We start from the raw sequence: 22,072 nt of genomic DNA, 5'->3' as shown, positions 1-22,072 counted from the left end.
AAACATGTATAATAGGATATATAAGTTAAATATTTTAGATTCCAATTTACACTACAAAAAGTTATACCATTAACGACGGGAAATCCCGTCGCTAAAGGTCAATAATTGTTGATTAATGACGGAATTTTCTGTCGTGAACCCGTCATAAAAGGGGATGTCGTTAATGGAAAATCCCGTCGTTAACCCGTCATAAGAGACATTTGCGACGGTTGTTCCCGTCTTTGTTAATTTGTTAGCCCCGTCGTAAAAGGCTTTTACGACGGTATATTTGACCCGTCGTAATTAGGTTGTCGTTAAAAATACAAATTCTTGTAGTGTTAAATCATGACACATAAGCACGGCATGTCATCATTGCGACACGGCTTAAAGGTCGCATGTTGCAACCTTTATCATTTTCGATTAAAGTAAACCGTATTTAATTTTGATTTCGGGTATCACTTATTGCTTTTAACATTGATACAAAAATTAGCCGTTATTTGTTAAACAAGCTTTGTCATGAAATTACAAGCGTTAATTTTGAAGAGTTGTGACAAAAATTAGTCCCTTATTTTACTGAGTTCTATGTAACCATATTCCGTTTCTATTTTTTTATTTTTATATAAAAGTTATACTCCCTTTTACTCTATTCTCTTTACATTCTAAATATCTTATCGGACTTTATCTCGTGGGATGATATTTATATTTCGAAAATGATAAAGGTCGGGCAATGGTAATTGAACAAATAAACTTCTTAGAAGATGAAACAAATCTATAACCCTTAAAAAGTGGGAAAATCTCCCTTATGTATAGTAACACCTTTTTTTATTTTTTATTTAATTTTTTCTTTTTCAATAAATAATTTTACTTCTTTTTAACTAATTATCCTAATTTTTTTTTAAGTAATTTATCAACTACCTTTATCAAGGGAAATAATTTTATTAAGACTTTAATGGCTTAATCGAAACACTTCACTGCATATTTCTTAGGTACTCCCTCAACTCATACTCCTTAATCTAATAATCTTACTCCTAAGTGCGAAGTATATTTAGAGCTGTGTACATGTACCAAATGTCTTTTTTTTTTTTTTTTTTTACTAACTTTATCGGTTTTGTTTATTTACGATTTAGTACAATCGATCAATATGAAAAGAACCCATTCAGAGTACACCTAACTATTAATATAGTTAGGAACAAGATAAAAGTTCTCATATACATTTGCATGTCATTTTTATTCAAACGAAATGTAGAACATGTACTGTATATAAAATCGAGTTTCGAGTATCCAACTTGTCAACTCTTTTTTTTTTTAAGGAAAAATACATTGAAATTAGAATATTCTTCTGTCAATAATGTATCCTAATTTTTCTAAGGTAATAAAATGTAGAACATATACTACGAATTAGGGTGTTCAATTTTCGGATACTGGATCCAATCCGAAAGTTTGGGTTATCCGAAATTTTCGAATCAATTACCCGAAATGCCAAATCAATCCGAATACAATTTCTTTTTTTTTAAATAGGGTCTAGAACCCATCGGTGTCTAATTTAAAATTTCCAACCACACTGCGCGCGTTGCGCGCAGCCAGTTACTACTAGTTTCATGAAAAATCTGCATCTACTTTGTTCATATGCCACATACTCATCAATTTATTATATAATAATTAATTATAAACCTCTATTCTCATAAACCTTTTACAAACAAAACAGAAACATATTCAAAGGTTTATTTATCAGACCCACTATGAGGTTGTCTACATCGCTGGTAACCAGTGAAATAAGCACTCCATACCCACTTTAAAAAATAAAAAAAAAATTGGAAACATGGCCCACCTTCAAATAAATGTGTAAAAGTGTTGTGAACTTGTTATATACTGTCATTTCTAATATAAATATTGTCATTGTTGTATATATACTGTCATTGTTGTGTTAAAATACTGTCACAATCACCCAAAAAAAGGAAATTTTGTATACAACTGTAATGAAATATAAAAAGTAAAAAGATCATTTAAATGAATGGATAAAAGTGTTGCATATTAAATGAATGGGTAAAAGTATGTATACAAGTGTTATATAAGTTTTGTCATCGTTTGCATAAATACTGTCATTGTTGTATTAAAATACTGTCATTGTTGTACTAATTACTGTCATTTTTGCTCATATGTAGTACTTTGTTTGACTTTTCAACTCATGAGATGAAATTACCATTTTATCCCGAGTATGGAGTAATTGTACCGCTGGTTACCAGCGATGTAGCCTCCCTCGACCCACTATCAATACACATGCCAACATCATCTAATTTTAACTTTTTTTTTATAAGATGAATCCGTTTCTATATAATTGAACCTCTTGCTTAATTTGTAACTTTTATGTGCAACATAAGGTTTATCAACAAACCGGATGAAACAAACCTCGTGAAAAACCCTTATGACTGTTGATCTAATAATTATTATTAGATACTTTTTTTCAGTATATTTTTTAAACAAATCATTTTGAATTTCCCAATAATTTACTTTTATCATGGTGTGCACATTTTTTTTTTTTTTTTGCAAACGAGTTAAGGGTGATTACAAATGGGTGAGAGAGGTTTTAGACTCTGACTTATCGCACACATGTCTTTAGTATTAACTACTAGACATATACCTCATTGATTTGGTATTCACATTAATTTGTGAGTCATTTCTAATATTTTGTGTTAGAAATAAAAGTGCAACCGTAAAGTATCCAGAGGAGTTGGAAAAGAAAACACACAAAACATTTAGATGTTAGTGATACCTATGATTTGTTTCCTAACATAATGTAAAATTTTATAGATCCATTAATCCAACGTTTACAACATAAATTAAGAACAACAACATTACAACATTTCTAATCCAATTTATTTAATTAGTTAAACTTTCATGCTAGCTAGCTTGCATTAATCTTGCATGGTCGATCTTGTCAAGGATCACGACGTTCAAACTTCCTAGCCCAAATGTGCTTACCTTTAGAACGAAATTTACCAACGTGTTTACCTCGCATAATTTGATCCATGTATGCAACAGAACGTAAAGCCATTCGAGCGTACAAAGATTGTGTCTTTAATGAGTCTTTGATGGGTTCCATCTGAAAGCTCTCTATACAATATTCTCCACACATTTGTATGAAGAATTGTTGTACTTCGGTTTGAGGAACTGGAAAACCTCTTGAAAAAGTGAGGAAAAGGGTCCTATCGTCAATAGGAGCTTCAAATTTGAGGTCCCAACCCCTTAACCCTCTAACAGGAACGATAATACTCAAAGGCATGATCTTGATTTCAAGCAAACCAAAGATAGGATGAGGAAAACCAGGAATAAAGAGAGGCCTATTTATATTAAAATTTGATGACATTGGTAAAACTTTGAATAAAATGTCAGTAAAAATCCAAGCACAAACTTCTTTTAAAAAAGCTTTTACACAACTAATACCGGTATATTTCATATCACAAATATGTTTCAAAGTTATTTCTTTTCCCATCATTCTAGATATTAGATGGAGGCTACCACCGTGAGTTGTCGGCGTTTTAGTTTTAAGACAGTTTATGCACAAAGCGGCTTCATTAGCCACAGCATCAAGAAGGTTATCGGTTAACTCTACTAGTTTGCTTATGATTACACATTGTTTTGCATCCTCTAGCCAAAGCCACAAGGCCATGATCAACAAGGCTTGAGATGCTTGTATTTTTAAGGTTGTGACCAACCTTGAAAAGACGGCACGATCAATGGAATGGAACAAATGAAGTTCAAAGAGTGTGATGGAAGCCATGGGAGGAGTGGAGTGGAAAGACCAAATGGATGAGTGAGTTATTGGAGTGGACAACATGGATATACACCATTTCTTAGATATTATTACACTTATATAGGCAAGCTCAAACCAATTGAGGTTGCCATGAGCGGTTAAGGGCCTCTTACTCCTTAACCAAGGTCTCGGGTTCGAGTCTTGGGAATGAAAAAAATCTCAACTGGGAGGGATAATGTTGCCAATCGAGTTACCCATGCAAACTCCCGCGGGAGATTAGTCTACTCGCCGAAGACGGTGGAAACTCCTCGTAGTACCCAAAAAAAAAAACATATAGGCAAGCTCATCACGCCAATTGTGATAGGAGTAATTTTTAAAGGTGAACTAACCAAACCAATTGACGTTCACTTTTAAAAAAATTACCAAAAGGTAAGTTGTAAAAATTTGAGAGTAGTGAATTAATCTTTATGTACGTGTGACATGCTTGATTGGTCAACTGGGTTTGATGATGTAGTAATTTTTTTTTTACTAATTTATGACATCAATGTTGTTTTTCATGTAGTGAGTTATTATTAGTCTCGGTCACGAATGAAGTAATAGGATTGTCACATGTACCATGCATAAAGTTACTTTTATTAAGGAAGTTCAATTTGAAAAAGAAGAAAAAAACGTACTCCATATAAGATTTTGGTTGCATTGTCATACTATAAAAATTCATATACTAAGGTCCTGTAAAGTTTATTTTTTTTTTAGAGTTAATAAGTTTAGATAAATTCAAATAAAGATTGATAAAGAATAAGTTTTCGTAAATTTTACTGAGTATAGATAAATTAAAATGTGAAAAATAGGTAGATAAAACGCATTCTAAAATTCCACATAACTTTTGTTTAAAAAAACTCTATAATACAATTTTATGAAATTCTTAAAATGTATGAAAATGGATAAAATCAACTTATATGGTAACAAATCATTAAATGGGTGATAAGTTAATGACAATATTAAAAACAGTGATACATTTCCATGTATAAATGTTACTTTTTTCTTCAGCTTTTAATTCAACTGATCTACTCGAAACGAATTAACGAAAGGGTTTGTGGAAGTTGGCCTGAGCAATGCTTTGAGTCCTTTGACCAATCAATAATTGTTTGTTTTGTAAATAAGTAAAAATTAAATGAACAGACAAATCCCTATTTTACCATATACGACTCCCCCTCACACAAAATTCACTCGAGTTTCTATATACTCCCTCCGTCCCGGAATACTTGACCTGTTTTCCTTATCGGGCCGTCCCTTAATATTTGACCTGTTTCTAAAAATGGAAATATTCTAATAATATTATATTATTTCTCACTCCACCCCTATTAACCCACCTACCCCCTACTCCATACAAAAAATAATTAAAAATTCAACCCCTACTCTCCCCCAACCCCACCTCTTAACCCATCTCCCACTAACTACATTAAAATAATACTCCGTACCCCACTATCAACTATTACCTATTAAATTAAATAAGTCAATTCAAGTCCCTTAAACTCTGTGCCGGTCAAACCGGGTCGAGTATTCCGGGACGGAGGGAGTATTAGTGATGATTTGTACTCCGTATTTTACTAGTCTTTATGTACGGAATGCGTGCGAACATAAGAAATAAATTTGTGATAACATGCAAAAAAATATAATATAAATGTAATGTGTGCCGCGCGACTATAAGAAGCATATAAATTAAATAGAGCACACATATAAACATAATGAATAAAATGATAAGCATTTATATAAGGGGCTAGATTGATAAGCATTTAAAATTTTAAAATGTTTCTTTGGGTTTTTCCTATTTTTTTTTGGTGCGAATGAGCCACAAGGGCAATATAAATTACAAATGGGGGCGGGGGGATTCGAACCTGAGACCTATTGTACACAGGCCCTCAGTCTTAACCACTAGGCCAAGACATCATTGGTGGGTTTTTCCTATTGGGTAGGTTATCATTATATTTTAATTTTATAAGAGTAAAGGGTATTTTAGTAATCTAAGAGGACATCAAAAGTGGATTTACTAAAATAACCTCACCTCTTCACTTATATAATAGAGATATTTGGAGTAAATTTTTTATTCATTTATTTCTTTCTGTTTTAAAATACAGTTACATTTTGAATAACAAGAAAACAAATTCATGCAGAAAAATGAACTAATTCTGACAAGAGTTTGTGAAACTTAAATTATTTTACTACTAAAATGACATTGAAGTTATGATCTTAAAAAAAAACTTCCCAATTAATTTCTCTACGGATTTTCCTCACTTGGGCCAGATAAAATAAAAAACAAAGTAAACTGAAAATTGCGCAAATCATGCATGGCAGTGGAATGTTACATGGTTCTATCCGGAAAAAATGGTAGAGTAGTTGCCTATGACCTTTTTTTTTTCTTTGGCAAGGGATTCTTTTGATCCCTAAAGAGTCCGACCTTATAAAATCTTATTAACTTGATTGTACCTTGTTAAATCATATTAGACCTTATTTAAAGTTTATTAGATTATATATAAACTATTAGGCATTAGAATATTTATAATAGTTGATTGTAAATATTAATAAATATAAAGATTAATTGTTTTTACACCTTATAAAATTGACAAATTGTTAATTACCTCATTAAAAAATGGGAATTGTACTTTAATTACCATCCAAAAGAAAAACAAAATTGTCTTTTACCACATCTTTATTGCAAAGATCACAAAAACATTATGTTAAGAACCCTAAATTTTATGTCCATTTTGGGAAAAATCGCATGCATGGAGAAAGAAACGAAAGACCAAAAGGCTCACACGCTCACTTTTCCAGCACCCCTTCCTGTCGCTCGCCATAGAAAGAGGCTAATGTATCAACCAAAACTATCCGCTCAGAGATTAAGGGATAAAAGTAAACTCTTTAGAAAGTAAAAGTTATGAAATACACATACTCAATTATTCAAAGAAGAATTCTTGTACAAACATTAATCATCTTAAAATATAAGATAAAAGTATGTAATGTCATTTTGATGGTTTTTATTTTATGGTCCAGAAGAACCATAGTATAGATAACATTATTAGTTATATTATACCTCCAAGTTGGACGATGATATTGTTATTTATAATGTATTGCCATGAAAGCATGGCCAGAGAAAGTTTGATTAATATTGATAAAAAAAAAACTATCATTTATGTCCTCCAGAAGAAGGTATATATGTCCAATATGTACGGATAAGTTTTGTAATATTATATACAAGAAAATATATTTATCTAAGGTGAAGCTAAAGTATTATGTATCGAGAAACTCGAAAACAAACGTATCGAATGAGATAGAGAAAAGCAAATGATCTTACAGGTATTATTTTCAAAGCATTGGTGATAAAGATATTCACTTCATCTGTTCAAGTGGAGATTTGGATATTCAAGTTAAACTTTGGAGAATTGATTTTCAAGGAACTCCATGCTGCTACATTCACTACTACAAAAATGGGCTAAGGAACCATTCCTATAGTACCATATATGTCACATATTAGGTTTCTTAGATAAAAAGACCAATTATGTAAGAAGTGTGGTTTCTTAGAAAAAATATAAGAAACCATAACATAGAAAAATATGGTTCCTCATACATAATGGAATTTAGGTGGAAGTCAAAGATATCAAATTTGTATGAAAACTGGTCTCTTATTAATTTAAATTTAAATAGTAAATAATAAGAAAACTAAAAATAAAAAAGTTTTGTATTGCAGTTAAATATTTTCTTTTCAATTTTAGGGAAAATAAATAAACCAGGCCTATAAGAGAAAAAAAAAAACCTATCTTCCGCCCCCATTCTCTCTTTCACTCGCCTGACTCCATTGCCGCCTTCGAATCACCGAGCCAATTTCCACAACGCCAACAACCCAGAAGTTTGCTGCTTAAACAAAACCCAAATTCTAATTTTCCAGCAACATCGACCCAGAAGTTTGCTGCCTAAACAAAACCCAATTTACCGAAAACCCCACCGAAATCAACACTGAAGAAACCACGCAAACTGATTCCAAGCAAGATAGAAATGCGTCCAAATTGAACAATTGAATCGAAGTCCCTTGTTCTTCATCAAAGGAAGAAATAGAAGAATTGTGCGCTTTGATTAGAGAGAGAACGCAACAAAGATAAGTTTTTAGGAAGTGGGTATGCGTTAAATTGCAAGAATTTGTTATGGAGGATAGAGAATTTGAATGTTTTGGTGGGATTCAAGTGGGTGGTGGTGACGTTGCATAAGGAATTTTGAAGAATTGGTGACATTTTTTTCACTTTGATTTGTAAGTTTTGTTAGGGTTTATTTGGGGATTCTTAAATTATCTCAAGGTTCAAACGTTGTTAGGGGTCCGTTTGTGTGAATTTAAACGAGATCGGCGGTGATATATGAACGTCCGTGAGCATGGTACGGCGGCGGAAGGCATTGCCCATGCTTCTTTTCTGAGAAGAGATACAAAGATATTCAATGAATGTCAGGGTCTGTTTTTGAAAGGAAGCACCAAAAAAACTCATTGTACAAAACTAAAATTTTCCTAAATCCTCCATATTTTGTACGGGACCTTTTTATTGTTGTAATCGAAGGATCTATTTTTATCCCAATATGATATCATTGGTTGTTCTTGATTGATTCATATAAGTGATATGAGTAATTATTTTGTGTTTGAAATTCAAATTAAGATGTTTAATTAATATGCAAAATTTATTTGGGCAATAATTTTCAATGGCGGCAAACCAGTTGCTATGCTGGTGTTTTTAAAGTAGAAAAGAGACCATATATCTTTCACATAATGTTTCTTAAAATTAAGCTAAGATACCATATTTCTAACAAAAAAGGTGTTTTAATTTAACATAAGAAACCATTTTTCTTATAATACAGATTTCTTTGTTTGTAAATTTAAATACTATATAACGTATCTAAGAAACCATATTTCATTAATAATTGGTTTCTCTATTCAATTTAAGACACCACACCAAAATTATGGTTTCTTAGGCTAAGAGACCAGTGAGATAGACACCATACCTTTTAAGGTCTCTTAAGCTGGTTTGGTATGGTTTCTTATCCCATTTTTGTAGTAGTGATTTGAGAAGCTAATCAACAATATTGGATCGATTGCACCAGAAGATCTCAAATGATGTATTTATCCGGGGGAGAAATACGCATTGCACTCTTTTTCCCTTAACCAAGATTTTGTCCCACTGGGTTTTCTTGGTAAGTTTTTAATGAGGCAACATCTCAAGTGTATTATGAAGAATGATGTACTCTTTTTCCTTCACTAGGTTTTTATCCCACGAGGTTTTCCTAGTAAGGTTTTCACGAGGCATAATCTTCAATAATGAATATTATGTGGATGCCCACTATACCCCTAGTATATTTCCAGAATATTCTAGATCTTAGGGTTTATTGTTCCCCAAACAAACCATATTCTATTGTATGTATATATACCCCATTGTTCATGGAATAAAACGCACAATTGTTCTTCCCATTTTCTCCTCTCTTCCTCTTTATTTCACAACAAAAGATTAATTGTTTTTACCACCTTATAAAATTGACAAATTGTTTTTTACCTCATTAAAAAATAGGAATTGTACTTTACCACCTAAAAGAAAAACAAAATTGTCTTTTACCACATCTTTACAGCAAAGATCACAAAAATGTTATGTTAGGAACCCTAAATTTCCTGTCCATTTTGGGAAAAATTGCATGCAGGGAGAAAGAAACGAAAGACCAAAAGCCTCACACGCTCACTTTTCCAGCACCCCTTCTTGTCGCTCGCCGTAGAAAACGGCTAATGTACCAACCAAAAATATCCGCTCAGAGGTTAAGGTATAAAAGTTGCAAAAATCTTTAAAAATTCGGTGATGACTTTCACTCATTCATCATACTCAAAGTCGAAGTCACGAAACCGGGGCTCAGAAAAAGAAAAAAAAAATTGAGAGAAGGGAATGAAGTCGCTAAAGCAAAAATTTTGGATTTATAATAGCTAAAATTATGCTTTTGGCGACCATTTTTGGACACTTTGTTCGATAATTTGTATTTAGGCACTCCAACGATATAATAAAGCATATAAGAAAGCCTTTCAGAATAAATAACCACGTCCGCACTAACTTGGTTGACCTTCTTCATTTTACCACTTCATTCAGGTCCCAATATTTACTTCGATCTACCAATTCAATAAGCAACTAACTAGAATTTCAGTCATTGAATCATCAATTCAACAAATCAATTAACCTACATTACCTTGCGGAATCAATTACACCGCCACACAAATTAGTTTACAAATACAATTAACATATCGTTTCAATTGTATTACCAATAACTGATATTATTTTTGAAGCAAATCACAACTCATACCTTAAGGAAGCTTGAATCTCCTTTTCAAAGCTGGAAAAGACTCTAAAATTTTGAGAAATATTACCAATTACGTGAATTAATGGGGAGATAAGGAAGCAAAGCAACTGGTAGCTACATACATGAAATCAAGGGAGAGGAGAAGGATTATAGGAATATAAACATTTAAAGGGGCCCACATAACGTTTCTGTGATCTTTGCCGTTAAGAAGTAGTAAAACATTCTTTTTTTGGATAGTAAAATACAATTTCTATTTTTTAAAGGTGGTAAAAAATAATTTGTCAATTTTTTAAGGTGCTAATTAATCATAAATATAAATAAATAATATGACAATTTTTTACTTTTTATTTTAATAATTATTTAATTTCTTTCATGTCATTATTAAAAATATAAATTATTACTCCATGCTAATAATATTTTATCTTTAAAATCCAAGTTCGAATCTGACTTAAAATTCGACCTAATTCGACCTATTTCATTATAATTATATTGATAATAAATAAGTTTTAACTTAACATGGTAATTAATACTTACATATCATTGATAGTTATTAACCGTAAATTAGTAACCACTAATTACTTTAATATAACATAGTAATTAATACTTACATGCCATATTGGAGGAAAGGCATAGGCACGCAAAACCTTAAGAAGGAAATCCCACTACATAAGATCATATGCCTTGCTCATATCTATTTTGATCGTTGCTAAATTCAATTCGGGATTCCTCCTGCCATTTATAAAAGTAAGTAACTCATAATTGAGGAGAATATTATCTTACATATAGTTTCCCGTAATAAAAGTATGTTGTCTCATCTATGATATAGTGTCCAAATCTGATTTGAGGCAATTTGCTAAACATTCGGAGACACATTTGTAATAGTGTTGCAAAGACTAATTGGTATTATCTTACTAGCTTCTTTCAGCGAAGACACCTTCTGAATCATTACCAAAAATGTATGATTCCATTCCTTCAATAAGAACCCAGTAGAAAAAAAAATTGAATACTAAGAATAACACATTGACCAAAAACTTTTCATTGTTTCTTAAATAATCAGACGGTAATCCCACGTGGACCTGTTGAAGTGGCGCCTTTCATATAAAACATAACATCCTGATGTCAGATTCTATAATTAGCCTAAGAATATTCTCAATTTCAGTTGAAGAGGGGTGGGGAGATCCATCTCTCTAAGAACATTATCCACTTCTTCCTTGGGTAGAGGAGGAATATACACATTTGTTATCTCTTTCTTCTCCTTTTTTATCCTCTCTTTTTGGGCATAAGTTCTAGTGACTTCATTTCACGTACATCCAATAGTGACATTGTATGAGAGTTGTATGAAACATAGTGAATGAATCATTGAAGACAATTGATCGAGCACCCTGATTGTACCGAATCTCGTTTTCATGGCAGTGCATTACCATATCACAATAATTTCAGTAAGATCATTCAACTTTCTTGTTCTATATTTTAGCCTTTGGTAACCTATATTTACAACACAAGTCGGAGCTATAATACATACTATTTATAATATTATGTCATTGCTGGGGGGGGGGGGTCTCTCTTCCCTAGACCTTGTTTTGGTTATAGCATTTATTTCGCAACAATTGTTTCTAGTTCTAATCACCCACTATTTGTTTTGACCTGGAATAGAATATGTCAATTTAACCGAGAGTTTGACCCCTTACTTACCCCAACTAGTATAATTATATTATCTTAGGAGAGTCAGGTGAAAAATATATCCATGATCATTTGCGTCTACCATCAAGATAAGGGGGTTAAAAAAACTGAGAAAAAGGTTATATTGTTCCAACTCAACTGAGTACACGAATGTATAAGTGTGTGAGGGGGTCAGAAAAGATGGGTTTATGGTCTCTTTGTTCTCTTCCCTCGCGGATGTGGCAAGAAATATTAAGTAAAATGGGGCTAACCGTAGGCGTAAGCCTATTTTACTAGACCTTGGAGTCGCCATTTAATTTTCAACAACAATGAGGAAAATTGACAAAACCAGGTGGTGATACGAGTAACAACTTTTATGCTCAAGCTCACGTATTTGACCACAACGGCCTTAGGTTCCCTTGTGATCCCTGATGTGGAGATCGCTCAACATACATCCAGCGGAGTAGAGATTGAGGGTTCGGGGGACATTTACTAATACGGTGAGTGCCCAACATTGGCCCATGTGACGGTCCTTACTAGTTCAATGTAACGATGAAGGGACATGCGTTAAACTACATTACTAATCTAAATTGCTTTTAATGCACAAATATTAACTAACAGATGTCAATAATATGATTTAGATTAATTTAAGGTACTTAGCAAGATCCAGATTTCCCAAAGATTTTAGGTGTTATAAATAATCAGATTAATGTTGATATATTTATAATGGTGATTGAAGCAATCAAACATATTATGACACGTTACAATATAGTTTTAGGCTATATTGCGGTTCTCAGAAAACTAACCATTTGTCTTTACTCGTTTTCCTTTTACGCAACATATTTTCCATGACTTGACTAGACTCTTGGGCAGGATTCAGGCTTAGTTTGAGTGCCCATCAAAGTTCCGCTTAACAAGAGTTAATGCGTTAGAACTACGAAGTACATGGAATGATTATAAGGACAGGTTACAAACTTAGACTTAGGCTTATAACTTGGGTATAGTATCTGATTGTGTGCCCCTTACTCGGATAGTTTAAGGCCCTATTTAGAGTGAAAATGTGCCGTGAAAGATAGAGATGTTCGCAGTTTGAGAACTGCTAAAACGATTTTGTGTGCGAGAAATTTCTCGCACACAATACCTTGAGTGAGAAATTATTTGCGCACACGCTTATGCGGAAAATTTGCTTCAAAGTTTGTATTTGGATTGGACTGAAATAAGGGCATGAGATAGTTCTTGCGCATGGATGTTGGCACGATTATTTAGTTGTTGTTCTTGCGCACGTTTATTTTCCACGCGTTTTATCCAGCTTAATCCAGTTTTATTTCCGGATTATAACTCTTTTTTACGCTTTTCAATCTTATTTCGAGTTATTTCCAACTAAAATTCTTATTTCGAGTTATTTCCAACTAAAAACTTTCTTTTTTCTTTTCAATCTCGTTTAGGAGTTTGGAATGCAACTAAAACTCTCTTTATGCTTTTCAATCTCTTTTAGGAGTTTAGTTGGAATGCAACTAAAACTCTATTTGACGTAAATCTATCTTAGACGGTTTACTATTTTTAGCAGATACTTACGATGACATCTACTATAATTAAATAGCAGTTACTATAAATAGAAATATGGCTTTGGGGAATGAGTCATTTAGTCTTAGAACATTTATTGCTTGATTAGGAATACGTTTGACAAGTGGATATTATTTTTCATCACTGAACTTATCGCTTCTAGCCTGGGGTCAAATGTAGGCGTCTACAAATTGTATTAAGTTTCATTCATTTCTTCCAGACTTCCCTCTCGATCTATCATACTAATTATTTTATAAAACTATATAACTTATACATGCATTATTTTCATACCATAGTACATGATTGTTGCCTAATTTAGTACACACCAAACGATATTAAACTGCATGATAAGGCGGTGGTCATGAACATAATTAGTTACCACTTTCTTCCTTTGGTGGATAGTGGCCACCGTGACCATGACTTCCGTGGCCATAACCATAACCATGTGCATAACCCTCTAAGTTTACCTTACTTTCCTCTATTTTCGGGGGATAGTGACCATGTCCATGATGATATCCATATCCTTCGGGGTTAACTTCATCATTCTCTAAGAGACCGTGACCATGACCATGACCATGGCCATGTCCGTGACCATAACCTTCAGGGTTAACTTCATCCTTCTCTAAGAGACCGTGACCGTGACCATAACCATGACCATGTCCGTGACCGTAACCTTCAGGTTTCACTTCATCCTTCTCTAAGGGACCATGACCGTGACCGTGACCATGTCCATGACCATAACCTTCAGGGTTAACTTCATTCTTTTCTGAAACATCATGACTGTGACCGTGACCGTGGCCACGGCCGTGTCCATGACCATAACCTTCAAGGTTTACTTCCTCCTTCTCTAATAGACCGTGACCATGCCCATGCACGTGACCATAACCTTCGGGGTTAACTTCGTCCTTCTCTAATAAACCGTGACCATGACCATGTCCGTGACCATGCCCATGACCATATCCTTCAGGATTAACTTCATCCTTTTCTTGGAGGCCGTGATCGTGTCCATGTCCGTGACCATGCCCGTGGCCGTAACCTTCAAGGTTAACTTCTTCTTTCTCTAAGAGACCATGACCGTGACCTCCATGACCATGCCCGTGACCATAACCTTCAGGGTTGATTTCGTCCTTCTCTACGAGATCGTGACCGTGTCCATGTCCGTGACCATGCCCGTGACCATAACCTTCAGGGTTAATTTCGTCTTTCTTTAAGAGACTGTGGCCATGACCATGACCTCCATGACCATGTCCGTGACCATAACCTTCAGGGTTAACCTCGTTCTTCTCTAAGAGACCGTGACCATGACCATGACCGTGACCATAACCTTCTGGGTTAACTTCTTTTTTCTCTTCTTCTACATGACCATGACCGTGACCGTGACCATGACCATAACCTTCTGGGTTAACTTCCTTTTTCTCTTCTTCTACATGACCGTGACCGTGACCGTGACCATGACCATGCCCTCCATGGTATCCATCCGTCGTTACCTCTGCACATTTAAGAAATCAAAATGAAATTAGTAAGTACAACTCGAGCAATGCTTAATTTTCATCTCAATATTTAATGGCCTTGAGCTCGAGTGACAATAGAAAAAAGCACAATATAAAAACATATGAAACAGATTAAAACGAAAAGTGTAAAAGTCATATTGAAACGGATGTAATATTTGGTAGTTTGGTTTTCTAGCAAATACACAATGTTGTTTGATTGAGCGTGAAGCTTTATTTTTCAATGGGAAATTCTGCTCAAGTAGGAGAATTCAACTGGTTAATTAAGTAGCTAGCTTTCATTCATTTGGTGAAATATAACTTTTTAAGAAGTGAAACTTTATGTGATTTTGTCAACCAAACAACTTGTAACTTTTAATATGATACACTTCTAATTGAATGTATAACCACATTTACTCCTTGTGCTACTGTGCGTCTGTGCATACTCATATTCGTAATACTCTGTTACTTGTTATATTTCTATTTATAACGTTTCCTAATATATACGTGCTCACTTTTCATTTTTAGACATATACTTTTCCCACTTTTCCATAAATCATACGGAGTAGTTTTTTCTTACACATTTTACATTTTTCCCACTTTTCCATCCCCACATCCACTCATATTTGTACTTTATCAATAAACAATTACCTACTTTATTTTTTCTCCCAAAATCACTTACAGTCATTGCTTTTCTTACACACTTCTCATTTTTCTTAATCCCTGCGCATTTTTCCAAATAAGACACTTATTTAGGAACGGATTGAGTACTAATTAACGTGACAACTTTATATATTTGGATGACCAAAGGTCTTGCATGCACTAGGTGTACAATAACTTTATTGTACACCGTGATAAAATTTACCCATTTTTTATAATTTTTAACATGTTTTGATTAACGTTTATATTATAATTGTTTTGATGGATAAACATTTAAGGGTTAAATAGTTATTTTTATACATTACTAGTGATTTTGAAAGAATTATTTTTACTAAAGCAGAAAATTTTATCAAAAAAAAAAACTTTTATATTATATATGGAAAACTTTTAAACACTTTGACTTAACTTTTATTCGGATATACAATTTTTGTTACAAACCACTTAAATAAGTATTTGGGTTTGGACGGATAAAGAATTACATAGTACGTGGTATGGGGTACTTGTATACATGGTGAACGCACATCTAGTAATGTATTTGAAAATTTGATAAAGTTAAAATATCAAAATCAATTAAAAGCAAGTAATTAACTTACGAGTTTCAGTTAGTTGACGAGCATGAACCTCGGATGATATAAAAAGAAAAACAGCAAAGAGAAGGCCAAAAACAACAACAGCCTTTGAAGAAGCCATATTTAAGATTAAGGAAATTAAGTTTGTGTGTAAGTAGTAGAGTGATCCAAAACCCTATTTATAGGAAGCTTACACCCAAAATTGGGCCCCACATCTAGAAATAAAATTTACGAGTATTTCTCCACAAGGGTCTTAAAATTAGATACTTTCGTGTTGATTTGTGATTATGTGGAATTCCATGTAATGATGTTATCTTGGTCGATCGGTAGAGATAGGAAATTTTATAATATGGGAGATGTTTTCTAATTTACTTCCTCCTCTTGATTTCTTTTAATCCATTTACTTAACTAATGTCGAAATATTACATAGTTATTGTTAGAGTAGTCTTTATATAGGATGAGTTTTTAGTTTTAGAAATTATCCCACATTAATAGAATGGAGATGAAATGAGTTGTTTAAATTACACTACAAAATAATCATTGTATAGAGACGAGGAATATCGTCTTCTCGTCTCTATATAGTCCAAATTCGTCTCAAAATAATGCTTAGAGACTGATTTGAGTAGAAATAGGGCGTCTCTATAAATGACGTCTCAAAAAAAATTGAGGCGGAATTCTTGCAAATACATTAAAAATTTGACACGGAATTTTTGAAACTCCATATACACTTCCATCTCAATTTTAATTTAGAGACGAAATTTTAGCAATTTGTCTCAAGTTTGAAACGTTTACTAAAAGAGACACCAGGAATGACACGTGTCATTTCCTGGTGCGATTTTTTCCCGCCAAAATATTTTTTATTTTTTACTTTATAATAAATAAATTACATTACGTTTTTTTAGGAAATTAAGATAAAAATATATTTTAATTACCATAGATGTGTACTGCATAATATATTATTGGAGGAAAGCTAAATCAATATTATTTTTTCCTTTATTATATAATTTTATTTATGTATTATTATAACTTTTTAATCTGATAAGAAATATAAAAAACATTGATAAATGAACTTCTAATGTTAGTCTACTACGGAGTATTAATAATATAATACATGGTAACTTGTAAGTAAGAATGTTAAGCAAAAAAAAAAAAACTGGTAAGTAAGAATGTTAATTAAAATAATAATACATGGTAAGTTTATTTATCAAGATTTTACTCAATTCAAAATATGTTGTATTCACTACAAAAAGTTGTACCATTAACGACGGGAAATCCCGTCGCCAAAGGCCAATAATCATTGGTTAGTGACGGAATTTCCTGTCGTGAACCCGTCATAAAAGGGGGCCGTCGTTAATGAAAAATCTCGTCGTTAATCCGTCGTAAAAGACATTTACGACGGTTGTTCCCGTCTTTGTTTGGTTGTTAGACCCGTCGTAAAAGCCTTTTACGACGGGATTTTTGACCCGTCGTAATTAGGTTGTCGTTAAAGATACAAAATTTTTGTAGTGATTTGACTAACTCGGTTATGCTCGAGTCTTTTTGAAAATTAGTCTTGAGTCATTCGGGTTTGATTAACGTTGTTAGATCGTTCTACATACAAATAAACGACTATAATTTTTAACTTTACATAGTAATATCAAAATTTAGTTCATTTGAATATTTTTTTTACACAACTTTGAATTTATACTTTTTCATATATCCTTTTACTCTCACGTTTTCCTAATATCACAAGTCTTTTTATTACTATTAAAATAATAAATTATTTTAGTAGTAGCCGTGCGTTGCACGGGCCCTAAACTAGTTAAAAATTAAAAACGATACCAAACGGCCCTAGTTAATTTTTTTTTTGAGTAGGGCCCTAGTTAATTTTTTTTTTAATGCGTTAGAAGTCAAAATATCCTGCATTAGACAAGAATAAAAAGGTGATTATATAGTCCGTCTGATCTTCAAGATCTTGACAAGCACTCGTTTGAACAAGTCCGATGTATTTTATTAATTTCTTTTACATATTATGTAGTATTATAATGTATGTTGAGTTATCCAAAATCGAACAAGTGATCATGAGCAATTTGTTCTTTCACTTTAATTTATTTTGGTGCGATTTTTTCTCTTTAATTCAAGATTCTGCCTTTCTGTTAAATAAAACATCATATGATTGCACCACTAACCGAGCCTTTAATGTGCTCTAGCAATCTACGTCAAATACTCAAGGTCACAAGTATGCAATGTTAGCTTCTATTCGACTACATTAATAAATCCATACTAATATTTCACACCAAAAAAATAAAAAAATAAATCCATACTAATATCTTTTATTGGCAAGTTTTTATGCCAAGTGATGTTCTTTAGTTTTTATTATGGTCTTGTTTGACAATTAGTTGTCGATATTGATTGTCGATTGTTAGCTGATACTTGACTTTTTTTTATTATTTTTTTGTATTGACGTTTTCGTTGGATGTTTAACTAGCTATTTCTATAACCCTTAAAAAGTGGGAGCAATCCCTTATGAACAGTACACCTATTTTATTTTTATTTTATTTTTATTTTTATTTTTTTTCTTTATTTTTTTCTAGTTTTTTATTTTTATTTAACATGTTGAGTAAAGTGGCTAGCTACATGTCACGAATATATATAATTGTAGTGATTAGAGAATATAATGGACAATGCTAACATCCAATTAAAATACAAAATCATATTAATTGTTCCGAGTATGAAACAATGAGTTTCAGATGATGACTCTTTCGTAATATTGGAAGATCTAGCTTGTTCTTGAGAGTACTTTGGCTCAAAGTACCTGCACACAAGTAAAAGTTAACTGGAATCGGGGGTGTTTCTAGGAAAGCCTCTCCAATACCTATGTACGTAAGTACTAGGTTTGAAAGTAGAGAGAGTTCTCTAAGTTATGTGTGTGAAGATAATAAATGTCATACCTTGGTATATGCACTAAGGCCACTAGGGCGGCATATTTATAGTGTTTGTGTAATAAATGCAACTGGGTTTTATTACAAATGGGCCATGAGCCGTTTTAAGAGGTCTAGAACCTTGAGAGAGAGGTCTGGGTTATGTTGTATTTTAGCCAAGTTGGGATATCAAATCCGAAATATCCGGAATTATACGTTGATTAATAAGTTCACTTTTGTGGTACACGACTATTTCATATACTCATAGAATACTAGAACACCACTGATACCAAATTTCAAATTTCAAATTTCCAGCCACACTGCGCGCAGCCAGCTACTAGTATTTGTTCAAAAACATGTTCTGTAAAATCGGTTAATGATGTTATAAACAACTTTAATAACCATAACCCACAAGTTACAAATATCTTTTTCATTTTGACTTAATAGCCAGCTTTTCAATTGGCTGAAAATTCCAATTACTAAACACAATTTTTGGCTATTTGATTAAACAAAAAGCGGATGATTTTTTTTTTTTTTAATACTCGTAACGTTTAGACATTTTATACTATTCACATATTCTACTTCGACTATTGTTGGTGATTATGTGTAATATATTTTGGACGGAGGTTTATATGTAATATAAAACATAGTCATGTGAGATCTTGTTAGATTCGTCTCAATATGTTTTTTCAAAATATCAACATTTTTATAATTTTTGCTTAAAGAGAGAATTAAAGATAAAAATTATCAAAGTTATGCATTGACATCCGTGAAACTGGCTAACATTACGAGTAAAAGCAAAAGGAAGAAGTATGAAGCATATCATTTTATACACAATTTTTTTTTAAACATGATTGTAAAGAGAAAAACTTACCTCTGGATTTCTAACGCTACATTGAAGAGAAAAACTTTGAGTAAACTGTACTGAAGGTCCCTAAACTTTGGCAAAAGGAGCAGTTAAGTCCCTCAAGTTTCAAAAGGAGCATTTTAGTCCCTCAAAATGGATGGAATCAGCTACTTTTGTTAACACCGTTTCATTTTCCGTTAAGTTCAATAAAATAATAATAAAACCTCTTTAAAGAAAAGGAAAATTAATTTACACGTGTATAAATAAATGAAAACAGCTGATTTTGATTATGACTTAGCTTTTTCAACTTACTTAGTTTTTTCATATGGCTTTTTCTCCATTTACACGTTTCACCCTTTATCTTCCCCTTTTCTAGGTTCTTCCACAACTCTTCCTAATCAAATTGAATTTAGTGTGTAACCCAAGCAAATTTACTCTAAATTTTCAGCAATTATCGCCATCAACTTCAGCTAATTGTCGTTCTTCTACAACTCTAAAGTTTCAAATTCTCTTCTCCTAGATGTCTGCTACTACCACTAGTTCTTCTTCTACCTTTTTCTCTCTCTTTCTCTCTCCTCTTTTATTATGGATTTTCTTCTATCTCTTCTCCTTCTTAATTCTTGGATTTCTCTAACAATTCCATTGTAATTTTACATTTTCACTGATTTCCCCCTTTTTTCGTTCCCCTGTATTTTATTTATTTTGGGTTGGTTTCGATTTTTTTCTTATTTATTCTGGGTTAATTGGTTTCAATTGAAGAGATTCTGGGTTGGTTTCGATTTTTCCCCTGTAATTTCACATTTTCACTAATCTTTGGCTCGTCTTTAAAACTGGGAGAAAGAGAGCTGACCCTTTTCAGAATTTCGACTAATTTTTCCAAATAATCCCTTCTCCATTGTTTAATTTTTGTATGATTTTGGTAAATTACTGTTACATTATAGGTTGATTGTTGCCCTTTAATTTTATTTTTACTTTTTATTCACGCCATTATTTAATTTGGTTAATGATCAATTGAGCGGATGAATTCGATTGAGGTTTTGGGTTTTAAGTTTGCTTTTTGCACAATATCTACGATTTGCAAGGTAAGTAAGAGGGAACACATAATCCCAAGAAATTTGTAACTACTCAAACATAATCATTTATTTGGTCCAATGAAATCATATAAATATCTAATCAAGAGAGATCAAGGGGATATTTTGATTGACCATGTTATGAAATTGCAAAGATCTATTTTGTGTTAATTAATTTTTCTGAAAGTGTTAATTAATTTGTGTAAATGTCCTGTTAAATACGTTGTTTTTTAGAGCTTAAACCGCTAGTTTTTAGAAAATATGAATTTTGCCTTTATTTTTTAAATGTTTATGGGTAAAAGTAACTGTTATTTTGTCACTTTCTACCTTTTATATTAATTTTCCTTTATTTTTAATTCATTTTAACAGACGTTAGTAACAGAAAACAAAAAGCAGCGGTTTCCATCCAAACGCAGGGACTAAAATGCTCCTTTTGAAACTTGAGGGACTAAACTGCTCCTTTTACCAAAGTTTAGGGACCTCCAGTATAGTTTACTCGAAAAACTTTTGTATTTCCTAGTCACTACTCACTACTCACTAAGCAGTAGTTATTTTGGATTTTAGTTTCTAAGAAAGCTTTTGTATTCCCCTAGTCACTAAGCAATATCCATTTGTTAGAAAGTTGGATAAAGTATATAAGCATACCTTGACTCAGTAAAAATTAGTGTGCTACTAGTCTTAGTCTTAGTCTTAGTCTTTAAAAAAACAAATGGCGTTCATCAACACTAACCGGATGAGATACCTAAAAAATAGTGTGTTCTCTCTTTAATTAGAATATTACTTCATCTATTAGAAAAAATCATTTAAAACCAATAATATTTTCAATTATTTAATCAACTACATACTCTATACGAGCATTTTATAAAAATTAAAACACTTATATAAAATATCACGCACACATCGCATACATAAGCATAAAAACTACGGAGTAGCTTCTAAAACATCATATGATTGGACTAATATGTGAAGCCTTTAATGTGCTCAAACAATACATGAAGGATATATTGAAGGTCTATATCCTATACTAAGTATGTGTTAATAATAGATCTATATATTTCCCTAGTCACTTACCAATAGCCATTTGTTAATTATAGTCGTTCATTACAAAGTTTTGTAAAGTAAAAGTAGGCCTTGACTTGGTAAAAGTTAGTGTACTAACAACTACTTAATAGTAGTGTTGAACGACACATAATGGCAATCAACACTAATCCAAAAGAAACTTCA

General features: G+C 32.5%; 2 protein-coding genes across 2 annotated transcripts; both read right to left on the bottom strand.

Moving 5' to 3' along the window:
• Positions 1–2,914: 2,914 nt before the first annotated feature.
• LOC110786755 (uncharacterized) lies at positions 2,915–3,757 on the bottom strand. The gene has a single exon (XM_021991330.2). The coding sequence runs from the start codon at positions 3,755–3,757 to the stop codon at positions 2,915–2,917; it is 843 nt and encodes a 280-aa protein (XP_021847022.2).
• Positions 3,758–13,550: 9,793 nt separating this feature from the next.
• Positions 13,551–16,215, bottom strand: LOC110786774 (uncharacterized). Its single transcript, XM_021991350.2, has 2 exons — positions 16,056–16,215; positions 13,551–14,804 (listed from the first exon to the last, which is right to left on the bottom strand). Exons 1-2 carry the CDS (start codon positions 16,150–16,152, stop codon positions 13,687–13,689), a joined length of 1,215 nt encoding a protein of 404 aa, XP_021847042.1. The 5' UTR covers positions 16,153–16,215; the 3' UTR covers positions 13,551–13,686.
• Positions 16,216–22,072: the final 5,857 nt, after the last annotated feature.

The sequence above is a fragment of the Spinacia oleracea genome, chromosome 1 (assembly GCF_020520425.1).
Source record: "Spinacia oleracea cultivar Varoflay chromosome 1, BTI_SOV_V1, whole genome shotgun sequence".
Lineage (NCBI taxonomy): Eukaryota > Viridiplantae > Streptophyta > Magnoliopsida > Caryophyllales > Amaranthaceae > Spinacia > Spinacia oleracea.
The sequence above is the reverse complement of the archived record's forward strand: the minus strand, read 5'-3'. Positions and strand labels throughout refer to the sequence as shown.